General features: G+C 37.0%; 1 protein-coding gene across 1 annotated transcript in view; it reads left to right on the top strand.

The window, feature by feature from the left end:
• LOC122810845 (nuclear factor 7, brain-like) overlaps nt 1-4,257 on the top strand; it is a 211,609-nt gene extending 207,352 nt beyond the window's left edge. The window contains exon 4 of the mRNA XM_044082398.1: nt 4,081-4,257. Within this exon, the coding sequence (XP_043938333.1) occupies nt 4,081-4,257 (177 nt within the window). The remainder of the gene's footprint in view (nt 1-4,080) is intronic.
• The last annotated feature ends 9,629 nt before the right edge of the window (nt 4,258-13,886 follow it).

Here is a 13,886-nt window from a genome sequence, read left to right as displayed (position 1 = left end):
TAACATCAGCAGGAAACACATTTGTAAAAGGTAGTGTGTGACAGTAAATGATACTCTTACTGAGGCCTGTCAGAATTAGCTGCTGTTCTCTGTTTTTCCATTCTAAGTGAATGGAACTCTCACGTGACAGTCCAGCTATGGGCTTTGTATTCTCAGAAACAGTGGACTCACAGTGTATCATGGGGACCAGGGGAAGATTTTTCTTTAGATGAAAATAAACTCTCATCAGGATGTCTGCCCCCAGGAGGCAGGTCAGTGTTACAAACTGAATAAAATTAATAGTGACTACTTCTATCTGATACAAACAGGTTTGCAATGAGTCAGACTTAAGGAAAAGTTAAAAATTATATCTTTTTTATTTTTTTCCCCATAGTTGTCCTTTAAAAATCGGCAAACCCACTAATATACAAGTGTTTGCTTTTGGATATTCACATCAGTTTGTGGGAAGATTTCAGCAATGCAGAACAATAAAGCTTAGTCAAGTAGATGCATATGGTACTCCAGACGTATAAGACATTTGGTAGGTGTATATCTCTATAATTTAAGGAAAAAATCTCTAATCTGATAGAATGAAGGGCCTCTGCCTTGAGGTAGAAAGTTGCAGCATAGCTCTCAATTTCTTTGTTCAAAACTTCCGGATAAAGAAAAAAGCCAAAAACAGGAGAATTTAGATGTGTTAATCTAATGCACTTCAAAGTTAATAGAACCACAGTTACTGCATCAGTGTGTATTGTCTGAGCAATAAGAGGTAAGAAAGTATAAAATCTCACATTATGGACCAACTATGGCCATCAGAGAAACACGAGAAAGCCAGACTTATAGGCAGGACAGCAAAACATAAACAAAACAAAAATGGGAGGATCAATCTAGCATTCACTTGGGATCTACTTTGCTGTATAACCCAATGTTGTTGCAAAAGTTGAGACCTACTGGGTATATTGTGTAGCATACTGTATAGGAAATGCTACTTCAAAAGTATGTTAAGATAAATTGTCAACTGTTTTGCATCACTTGTGTATTTTTCTACAGGTACTTATTTGGAGCTCTTCAGGGAGCATGGGTCAGGTATTTATTTGGAGCTCTTCAGGGAGCATGGGTCAGGTATTTATTTGCAGCTCTTCAGGGAGCATGGGTCATGTATTTATTTGGAGCTCTTCAGGGAGCATGGGTCAGGTATATATACTTCTGATAACCTGCCCACCCTCTTTGTTAGCAACTGGGTGAATAAATAAAGCTGACACCATACAACAGTAGTTTAAGCACATAAAATGACATTTCAGAGTAGCAGGGAAGCATAGTTATACTTAGATTGGTCAAATTTTGCAAGTTGGTGAATGAAGACCAAGCTCTCCTTTGGAATAGTAACTGAAGTAGTAGTAATAATAATAATAATAATAATAATAATAATAATAATAATAATAATAATCATGACTGTTTTTTAGCAAGCTGTAACAAACTAAGGATACATTTTATACTTCTGAAGGGAGACGTTTACAGTAGTGCAATATACCATACAGACTTTCAGAAAGGAATACAAAATTAAAATTATTTTTTGCTTATAGTTTGAATAGTTAACTTAAAAACTGCAGGGTAGCAGTATGAATTAAAACTGCTAGAGCTTATTTCCCAAGTCCTTATTTTCATGGTGGGATCACAGATATTGAGAATGTTTCAGTAACAGTTTTATTGCCTCTGAAGGTATTGTTATGGCTGGTGACAGCCAGATTCATGATATTTCAGCAGACCTAAACAAGGGTAGAGAAAGTGGTTGATACTGTACGTGCATTCTCCACCGGCAAGTTCATGCAGTTGTGGGTCTGCCATGGGCATAACTTCCATTTTCCTCAATGTAGTGCGATCCTGGAGTAGTTTATTTAATTTGCAGGGGGTGTGGGGGGGGGTGAATGTACAAAAACATTCTGTTGGGTCGTGGGTGTGAGGTGGGCAGAATTAAGGTTGCCCTTGCTACTGTACAGCCAGTGGGGTATGCATGTACAGCATTGCAAGAAAGGAGTATTAAGGAAACTTGATAAGGCAGTAAGGAGTTCTTGCAGTATAGTTTGGTGGGATAACTGCTGTAGATATAGGGATGAAGCCCAACAGTGGTCAGTGAGGTGAAGGCTTTTTGGCTGAAACAAGATGAAATGCTGAAGTGCATCTCAAGTATTATTTGCTTGTTTTATTGGGTTGCATGCAGAAAGGCGATACAGGGGCTTTACATTATGCCACTCAGCTTTAGTAGGTGGGCATTAACATCAGGTAATGGGATAAACTGGCTAACAAGATAAAGGATTGGCAGGATTTAAGCATAGCCATAAGCTGCAATTAAATGAGACCTGTTTGGCAGGTACAGACGTATTTACTCTTGGGGCTAGATCTACATCCTGAAAAGAAATTACTTTGCTGGGCCTATACATGCTGAGAAGATAAATTAATTTAAAATAAATGTGATGCTCCAGAGTGAGAAAGATGTAACAGGTTTGGGACTATCCTGTTTCCAAGTGGGAGAGGACACCACATACATGGGTATGGTACATCTGGTGTTTACTCAGTGGCAACATAATTAATAGTAATGCACTGAAAGAGTAGCAACAAGTCTAACTTAGGGTTTGCATCAGTACTTTGAAAGGTTAAATTGAATACTGTTATCCCAATACTCCAGTATTACTCTTTGCACAGAGTTTCACAATGAATTCCTTAACTGACTTTAAGCCCAAGTGGTTGGGAATAAGGCAGTTCAAGTGGTGAAATGGAGTGGTGACAAGGTCAGTGTTGGAGTGGTGACAAAGGGAATGTTGCTTCACTTTCCAATACAGTTGGTGTGGTTCAGTGTTCTGCAGCAGCTAAGAAGAGTTAACAAGTCTCAGATGGTAAGTACAGTAGATCATATATTAATGGCACCTCAGTAGTGTTACATTAAGCACAAGATAACATGAATTACTATTCCATTTGTCATGTAGAGTTACTGATTTAACAATTTACAGGTACAACAGGTGGCATTAGTTTTTGGGATGTATTTGTGTGGGAAATGGATTACAGAGTTCTGATTTAAGGAATGGTAGCTAGTACAGTCTGGCATTTATCTAGCTGTGATAGTAAAAGTAGTCAGCTAACCATGTAAGCATGTGGGGGGATGAGCAGTACAGGGCAAGTAAAGAAGTTTTAGTATTTTTATTTATTTGATTGTATTTTGTTTATATCTGTTTACCTGGGTAGAACACTGATTACAAATGGCCAATGGCAGGCTCAATCTGGGTTATGTATTAACACAATCAAAATTCTACATCTGCATGGCATTAAAATATAAAATACATGAATATAGAAAACTGTACAAATACATAAAGGCAAAAGTATAATATACGAATACAGGAAACTGCATTTACGTGGAGGTTAAAATAATTGTTGCAGTTGAACAAATGCTTAAAAAGCCAAAAAAAAAAAAAAAAAGAAAGTTGGGGGTTAGTTTGTACTGAAATGCAAGCAGCACAACATAACATTCAGAGCACACCACATTATATGAGGAAGAATGCTGTTGCTGACTCCATTTCTCATTTTCAGTGGGACAGGTGCAGGCAATTTGTGCCAGAAGCAGACCTGAAGCCTTACAGGATTCCACAGCACCTTTGGGAAATGATAAAAAATTGATATGAGGCATGACAGAGAAAGCATTGCATGTAACCACACACGTATAGTATAAGGTGTACATTTTACAGAAACAAGGGCTGATTCAGGGTGTTACAGGTATGTAGTTTGTAGTATGAACTGTGGCTGTTTTGGACAGCACATTTAATAGCATTTTGTGGTGCTTCCTGGAAATCTGAGAAAGTGTGGTGCAGTAAGAGTGACACCCCTCTATAGGTTTTAGAGCTCAGTGATATTAGGCTAGAGGCTGACAGGATATGGGATCATGTGAGGAAGAGTAACATGAACCAGCTAGGAAATGGACTATGGCAAAAGCCTCACTCCCCAAAGGATAGAGGGTGAGATATAATTAGATGGTTTAAGAAACACCAGGTGATTCGGTGATGCACCATTCATGTGTCACAGAAATAGTGCTTTCTTATCTTGTTACCAATTCAGGGCAGCCCTGAAAAAGCCATAGCAAGTCTGGGTCTTGACATTAGCAAGTTAACAGCTCTTTCCTTCAGAGTAGGAGATGTATTACATGCCCATGCAAAAGGCCATCAGAAATTGAGGTATTATACTGAGGTTGGAGATTGTGAGCTTACAGAAGATATGTCAGATCATGATGACTAATCTGCTTTCTCTTTTTCAGGTATCATAAAGCAGCTGACAGAGGTGTGGATTCTGGGGAATTCTTTTGTGTACCATGTGGCCACAGAAATGGGTGAATCTGGGCAGAACTTGGGTTTCAAAGAGAAAGTAATGTAGGTTCAATGTCTGGGAAGGAGAGGAATGCAGTGGAGGCACCTGCTGGCAGCTTTAGCAGAATATTCTGAGTCATTATATAAGCCAAGCATAATTGTATTACATGGAGTGGGAATGATGTGACATACAGCCTATTGTTGTACCTCAAAAAATAGAATTTGTTGATGGTCCAGGCAGAACTGGCTGCAATATATTTCCAAGACCAGTCCAGCAAGGAGCAAATAATGTCAGAGAAGTGAAAAGGGCTAGGAAGTTGACCAACAAGTAAGAGAAGTAGGGGGCTGGGTACTGCACCACACTAATCAGTTCACAAGATCTGTCGAGAAGTGATGGAATTCACTTGTCACATTCAGGATCAAAGTCATTTATAAGAAACCTTAAATAAGCAATTGCAAAGTTGGCCAATGTGCTTGGGGGAAGATGGCATGTAGGACAAGACATCTTCTTGTGGCAGAAGGGCAGACTTGGAAAACTAAAATTGCAAAGGAGTGTGCTTGGCCTGGGGAGGGATGCAGGCTCAGACAGCTTAAACCTTCTCTGGGTGGGCCACTATATGGTGTAGTGGGCAGGCTGGGGCCCACAGCCTAGGGTCCCACAAGTGGCAGATCCCCTTTAGCCACTGGCATCTGTCTGAATGGTGACAGGGGACTGCCAGTGTTTGGTTGTAGATCCCTTCAACCAATGGTACTGGTTGAGCATTTAAAGGGACTACAGTACCATGTTTTGGCCTGGTTGATTGGATTTGACATTCTTCCAAGTTCTGCCCTTTATGCAAACAAGTCTGTGGTGTAATTTGTAAAATGATGTGCATGCTTATTTTCATCCAAAGCAATGAACATGCCCAGATATAGATTATTTTTTTCAAAAAACACACAAATGTAGAACACCAGCAGTTTTCAAGAGCTTTAATAATGCCACCAATGCATCTGGTACCTCGGTCTTTTGCCTTCAACGATACAATACTGATCAAAAGCTCATAATTTATACCAGGTGAACCCCTACACAATTATAACTCAATTAACTCACAATCAACATTATTAAAGTGCCAAGTACAAAATACAAAGACATAGTACAAAATCACTAGCAACATACAAATAGAACATTCATGTATATTAAATGCAGTTACTAAAATAAAACATACAACAAAATAACTTATATAATTTATTTTATTTATTACATTTGAATTTAATTAATATTGACCTCTAAATTTAGACCACTGGGATGAAGTGTACCAAAATTCAAAATCAACTTATTCTCCAATTCATTCACTTTTTTAATCATATCTCCTCCACTATGTGAGACTGGTTGTGCTAGTATGTTAAAGAAAAATGATCCATCGCTTCCACCATGTGTACCATTAAAATGTTCACCTACAAGACTCCTCATATTTCCTTTATGAATGTCCCACAGATGCCCCATGATTCTAACTTTCAGAGCCCTTTGCTCTGTCCTATGTACCATTTAGTATCATTGCATAGATTGTTTTTTTTCTCAACACTGTTGCATATAATGGATAATTACAACATCTCCTTTTACTTCCTGCTTCAGCGTACTTTTCTATAATCCCTCATTTCCACTGAACTCTGTTGTTTTCCCATCATCCACCTGTCCCATTGAGCTTTGTTGTTTCCTATAGGCACTATCTTTTAGTTTGCACTGAATGCATGCCTTTCCTGGAGTATGTGGTTTCTAGTCTGAGCACATCTGTAAGTCACAATCATCTGGCACATATTTATATCATAGAAAAGTTGATGGTTTGTGCTGTAAGTTAGAAATACTAAATGTTTATGTTTTGATGTTTATAAAATCGAAATCATTAGTGCCTTAATGGGAAGATGTTTAGCTAAGCACAAACTGCATATAAGCAGTATTACAAGTCAAGTTAAAACTAATTATACTGCTAGCAGTTTTTACATTAACAGGTTTTTATTGTTTTTATCTCTAAAAGGTTGTTTAACACAGTACAAAATATGCTAAATTTTATATTACTGAAATACAGTTTTCCAAGGTAAGAAAGTATTAGTGTTAATGTTGAATGATTTTGTGGAAAACATGTACTTGCTTGTTCCCAAGTTAAGTAATCTGTTATAGTTAACTTTATCAACTCTTGTTAGCAACAAACATTTAAGTTTGTTTAATATTGCTGCTAATTACACAGGCAAATGTTTGATAATAGGCATGAAACCTGATGACCAGGTATAAAAAAATGACTTAACTATAAGATGCTCAGCCTTATTGCTGCATTGTGAAATATGTAATTTGTTGACCAGATCAGCTAAGATTGATTAGCCTATAACCTAGGGTTAATTGTAGACCTCAAACGTTGTTGTACCTGTTAGTAAGAACAGATAGGGCTCCAAGTCATTTTGATGTGACAGACATGATGGCTAGATATGCAGTGCTGTACTCTTGTGAACATTTGTACCTTGCTCCATCAGAGTGTAAATTAGAGCTCCTGCATACACAAGGAATTCTGAAGTCATCACTTGGCAGTGGTGCATAAATACATGCAAAAATATTTCAAATACCTGACCTGGTAACAAGCATCATCTTTTCCTAACTGTTTTTATTTATTTTTTTTATTTTTTTGCATTTTTAACTGAATTCTTTAAACGTATTAATATGTCTTGCAGTGTCTACCATCTGAGTTAAACAAACCACTCTTATCGTTTCAGCCACCTGAACTCCTACTCTGTCGACCCTGACCAAACCAGCCCTAGAAAATATACTGCACAGGCTGCATAAGAGCATTACTGCCCAAGAACTGAAAGTAGACATGTATGTGTAACTCAGAAATGTTAACATAAGTTAAGACTTACAGCTTGTAGAATCTGAGAACAGGAACAGGTGAGTGTACATATACACACACCTGAGCTAAGTAACTCTATGACGTACGCACTGTATTAGAGGGCGTGGCTCTGTCTAATCCCCAACAATACCTTCATTCTCTTCACTACTAGTACACATTACAGCCCATAATAATGAATAAGTTTATCTACTTTTTGTGTAGTCCAAAATAACATCCAAAACATAGCTTATTACATTCCCTGGCTCAAACCAGGCAAAGCACTTGCCTTGCTTTCATTTTCAGACTACTCCCTCCTTCTTTTCTGTCTTTTCTGCAGTATCTTGCAGCTAATATACTAAATACTTAACCACAGAAGTACATTTCTGGTTTGTCTTCCTGGACTTTTTCACTGCTCTTTTTAATTCTCTTTTTTCCCTGTCAACTTCCATTTTTCAATGTCTGACTAATACATTTATTTACTATTTCTGGAAATCATCTTACCTTATGTCATAGCCAAAGCTTATTGATTTTTTTTATCAACACTGTTGCATTGCTGATTTTGTGGTTGAGCCCCAGTCCGGTCATCCTTGCTATGTTCACATTCACTCTGATCTCTTACCCTACATCACTTCCCAACCACCCCTCCTACTCTACATTTAAACTATCCTAGTTCCACCCCTACCTTTCTCTCAACCCATCTCTGCATCCAAACTATCAAAAATAGCCCGATAGAAGTTGTCCTACAATTAAAATATCTAACTCAATCACTTAAAGTGCTGCAACCCAGCTTGTGCTTTTGCTACACTGCTGTAGCTATATCTACTCATCCAACTAATATTTTACTGCATGATCTAATATCTTCCACAACATCTACTGCATCTTAAATGTCATACCAAGAGACTCTAACTCAAATCCTGCTAGTGTGCATCCTCAGCATATCAGCACTCTTTACCAACTACCATATCTCCACACTAAATATAATTAACGGTCCTAAAAATCCACACTTACCACACCAACATTTATAAACTCTGTCAGTCATCATAGTACCTGCAATCTGCCAACAAACCTTCTCTAACATTTTCAATTACAGTTATTTTAAGTCTAAGTATGTTATTATACAAAATCCAATAAAACTAAAAGACAAATGCTTTTGGCTACATACTTTCCTTCATGAAATTTCCATCCCCCCAAAAAATATCAGTAGAGACAGTCGCCTAGAGTGCAGCCACACACAACAGCAAAAAAATAGTACACTAATAGCACAGTATTAAATGTGCCATTCTCTTTTTTGTTTCCCATCCAATAAAAGCATTTTCCTCCTAAATATCAATCTTAGGAGCATATGCACCAAAATACAAGACATATGTGCTTATATTGCCACATATTTTCCAGACATTATAATAAATACAGAAACCTGGCTGATAAAAACACATAAATGACAATGAAATTCCCCCACCTGGTTCCAATATAATTAGGCTTGACAAGACAAATAAATGCACAGGTGGAAGCACCATCATCTATAAGAATGTCTTAAATGTAACAACATACGATAAACTAATTTAATAACATAGAAATACTTATATCACACCTCAAAATGAATAATAGGAAAATGTTTTATCAGCTGTATATATCACACAATGTAAAAACTTTACCACTGTGGAAATGTTCTGTACTGGATGTCCCACCACATCTGATATGAAATAATAATTCTAGGAGACCTAAAGAGAGACTGTCAGCTTATCAATACCAATACCCCATCTGATTCCAGAAACCTATATGGCTTTATATAGTAAATTACATTGGTTACTAGAGTCCATCAAAATACTGATGGGCAATCAAACTTAGATTGGATTTTTGCTAATAGACCAAAAACACTAGAATAGCTGCTGCCCTTCCAGACAGCCTAAGTACCTATCTGCCTGCCTACACAGTCAGAAGTTATAATACCCAACATAAATGTAAAATTTACAACCAAGTTCACAGCTCATAAAATGTTAACAATGACACTTTTATCAACACTTTAACAGAATATACCCAGAAAAAAAATTATGCCATTAGACTCTTCTCTCACATTCTCCAAGAGATATTCTTAAAGTTTCTCACTAACTTTGCTTTAGTATTTACCAAAAGGGTCAAATCCAATCTTCCACCCAGACTAGTCTAAGAAACTAAGAAATTAATGCTACATCATGATAAAGCTTGGAAATAATGGCACAAAAGTAGAACATAAAATAAATTTAAACTTTTCCAGCACCTAAAGAACTGGACAAAATAACAAATAAAACATGATAGGCAAACATATTATGACATCCTCCAAAATAAACATCAAAACAACCCAAAACTCTTCTGGACAGTCATGAACAAAATTTTTCATCCAGACCAAACTATCACCTCCACCCCTATATCAAATAATACTAAGGATTCAGTTACCACACAATTTAACAACTAGTTCAGTTACCACACAATTTAACAACTATTTTATATAATGACAATACCCCTCCTAAGCATTAATACCTCTACTACCCTTTTAGTACCTGCACTCTCTGCTAAATTTCCTCAGCTATTTGACTTCAGCCCATTGCCTTTCTCCACCATTAAAAACTCCCACATAAGCTAAAAACCAATCACACTAGCTGCTGACCAGCTCCCCTAAGTCTACTTAACATGACTGCAGATGAAATTACTCTCCTTGTATCCATATTGATAAATAGAATTGATACCCGAAAAATATGTTCCTTCCATCTGGAAAATCCTTTATTATACCTTTACACAAAGATGGCACATCTACAGAGATTAATAACTACAGACCCATTGTAATCATCTCCCCCTATCAAAAATAATTGAAAATGTATTCATTCCCAACTTCTATATCACCTAAGTTCAAATAATATGCTCTCTGAAATATAACATGGTTTCAGACCCCACCACAACACAACTATAGCCCTCTTTCACTCATCAACACTGTAACCTTGGATAGGAACAATGGTAACATCATGTCAGCTGTGTTTCTAGACTTATCCAAGGCCTTTGACACTGAATCACACCAACATTTACACAAGGAACTCTATTCTATAGGTCTCTTTTAATCCTGCCTTACATTGTTCCTTAGTCACCTATCCAGTAGCCAACAGGACTTCTCTTCCTCTCCCCCAGTTACCATGGGTATCCATCAGGGCTCTGTGCTAGGACCTCTGCCCTTCAATATTTTTATAAACAAATACAAAATGCAGATGATTCAGGTTTGTGCATCCCCCACAATATTCAAAATCCAAGAAATCACTCAAATTTGTTTCTGTTCAATCAAAACCTGGCTGAAAAACTCAAATCTGCTCCTCAGTCCCAATAAAACAAAACTGATGGTTTTCACCCTAAAAACATTACCTCAGACAAAAACAATCTTTCTTGGTTACATCTGCGAATAATACTAAAACTGAGGTAGTACTTCATACTAAATTACTGGGCATGTAATAGATAATCTTAAATTTAGTCAACATATACTTTAAAGCAAAAGACCCACCAGGAACTTGACTCCCTTTACAAGGCCAAACAGTCCCTTACAGACTCAGCAAGAAAAATCCCTAGTCTCAGTCTATTTGATTTCAACCCATTTACATACTTTACCTATCCTTATAAATCTAAGCTCTACACTAAAATAGAAACTATGCACCTGTTACAACAAAGTAGCTTAATTTGCTATCAGTACTGCACACCAAGCTCATCGCTACTAAGCTTTAAAACAACTAAACTGGCTAGAGCTTAACAAATACCTAACATACTCTTACGTCATGATGGAATACAAACTGATATATTATCTTGAAAAATACCCAGCAAGTAACCCCCTTTCTGGTGATAAATGTGTACTAAGCACTAGCAAAGCAAATAATTAATCAGGGGAGTCACTATACTCTTTTTACATCTTCAAACTCTGGAACACCATTCCAACACAAGTAAAAATGACTAACAAACTCCCAAGCTATAAAATCCATCTCAAACAATACCTTGTCCAATCCTGGTCATGCTCGTGTTCATCACCAGTTGATCTCTAGTGAAAGCAAAAATGTCTTATTACCTATAACTAACTTTTCCTTTTCCTGCACTTGAATCATTACACCCCTAACAATGTTTTTTGCATCACTTGAATCAATACACCCTTCTTTAGCCCCTCTTGAACACTGCTTCTCATCTTTCTCTTAAATGCTAAACACTACTTCTCCTCCGTTTCTTTTTGTAGCTGCCCCATCCTCCACTCTATTCCTCTCATATGTTCCCTTTATACATATGTCATAAGCCTTCGACATACACCAATTTGGAACAGGCAACCTAGATAGAACTAATCCTATACCATGCCTCTTACTTAAATGCTATTGCCACTATCCTACTATGAAATATTAATATCAACCATCCTACATTATTTTAGAACTTACTTTTCAATTGCACTCTTCGTTATATCGTTTGATCTTTCTTTTACTAAACTTTAAGAACACTAAACTTCTTTACAGCAATCTATTCCTTCTACACTATATATTCATTTACTTCCTGCAAGATTCTAGGAAGTACCTGTCCTGTAATTATATATTTTTTCAGAAAATGTAACTGATGTTTTTTTTTTTTTTTTTTTTTGAGAACATCTGAGATTCACTTGTTAATATAAATGTGTTGTTTTGGAGCTGGGTTATACGCAATTGGACTTTCCTATTCAACAAAAACAACTAAATAATAAATAAATAGATGGCAATATAATTAACATAAGGAAGGACATATTCCCATCTCTTGCTTGAAGATATTCTATCAGCTTCTGGAAAGTTGTTGGGCATTCTTCAGTCCAAATGGAATTTTAATAAGCCTGTATATAATCCCAGAAGAGGTAAAAAGTGATGACCCTTTCCTTGTCTGCAGGTTTCAGAAATATCTGAGTAACACCTGGAGAAGTCAGTAGTGATTAAATGCTTAGCCCCACTCTGTTGTAAAGCTTCATCTGCCCTGGGCATGGGGGGAGAATCTGACTCTGTGTGACTTTTCAGTTTACTGTAGCCTAAGTAGAACCTGGTATTGCCATCTTTCTTTGACACCAGCACCACTAATGAGGTCCAGGCATTTTTGTACTACTGGATTACCTCCATACCCTACATATTCCGTAGTTTATTTATTTATTTGACTGACAAAGTCTGACTGACCAAGAGCCCTTTTCAGTGGAGGCCCGGGGAGAAAAGCTCCATATCATCACAGAGTTAAAATACAGTAGATTAAGTATAGTAAAAATTTTTTTTAAAGACATAACTTATTAAAGTATAGTACATGACATTTTTAGAGACTATATCTTATATCAAAATAGTTAGCAAAATCATTGAGCAAAAAACAGTAAGTAGCAGAAAATTTGGATAAGTAATCAGAGCTGTTACTAAGAAATAGTCTAGTCCAAGATACAATAATGAGATACAATTCTGTAAGTAATTAATAAAGGGATATGTCATTACTAGGAGTAGAAGCAGAGTAGGTATGGAAGGTAGTGACTCAGGTTGACTGACAGTAAGGTGTAGTTGTGTGAAGTAAGTTCATGGAGGATTTTTACAGTGATAAGTCCAGGTGCTGTATAAGTGTTCCTTGAGGGTCTTTTTGAAAGTTGGAGTCTTATTTGTTTCTCTGATGACTAGGGGGAGCTGTTTCCAGGATAGGGCTGGGAAGTAGCTGTATATGTTTGTTTTGGCTAATAGACTTTTTTTTGACCTTATAAATATCTAAAAGGTTTTGGTCAGCACTCCTGAGGAATCTGGCTGGAGTATATTGAGAGATGACAGAAGAAATTTCAGGGCAGAAGAAGGGTTTATTGAGAATAGAGTGAATGACAAGAAGTTGTGAAAAGAGAAGTTGTTTAGGGAAGTCTGTCCAGTCTAAAATATTGAGAGATTGACTGATGAGAGTTGAGGGTAGTTTAGTTGCAAACCTGGAAATTTTGCTGTAGGTTGTTTCAAGCTTGGTTACTAGAGAGGACTGTATATTAGTTAAGATTGGGGACCCATAGAAGAGGATTAGGAGAAGGTAGGCATGGGCACATGTGAATCAGGATTAATTTGTAAGAAATGTTTTATTCCTATAAAGTAGTTCCAGTTTTTGGTGAGTTTTTTTAATGCAACTGTGGACATGTAGGTTGAATTTAAGTTGTCATCTATGATGACCACAAGCAGTTTGGTGTGTGTTTCAGCATTGATAATAATGTTGTTGAGAGAAGTTATACTGAAGGAGGGTTTAGAGATGGTGAGAGATTTTGGTAAGAATAGAAGAAGTTTGGTCTTTTTGGGGTTTAGTATTAGTTTATTGTTGGAGAGCCAGTTGTTTATAGAGTTAAATGAGTTTTGAGTAAGGGTGTGTAGGTCAGAGAGATTATTAGAGATGGAAATAATAGTGGAGTCATCAGCATACTGAATGAGAGAAGAGTGTGAGGACAGGAAGTGTGGAGGTTGTTACTGAAGATGTTAAATAATAGTGGACCAAGGATTGACCCTTGACAAACTCCCATAGTGATGGGGAGGAAGGGAGCATGTGCAGAGTGCCATTTGATGGACTGCAGACTGTTGAAGAGGTAGCTGGAGAACTAAGAGATAGTAGAGGGAGAGAATTTCAGATTGGAGAGTTCAGAGAGGAGCAAGTAGAGAGAAACGGTGTCAAAAGCTTTGGAGAGATCTAGAAATAGACAGGAAGTTAGTTTGCTTTG

The sequence above is a fragment of the Protopterus annectens genome, chromosome 9.part0, assembly GCF_019279795.1.
Source record: "Protopterus annectens isolate FY-2018-M chromosome 9.part0, PAN1.0, whole genome shotgun sequence".
NCBI lineage: Eukaryota > Metazoa > Chordata > Ceratodontiformes > Protopteridae > Protopterus > Protopterus annectens.
The sequence above is the reverse complement of the archived record's forward strand: the minus strand, read 5'-3'. Positions and strand labels throughout refer to the sequence as shown.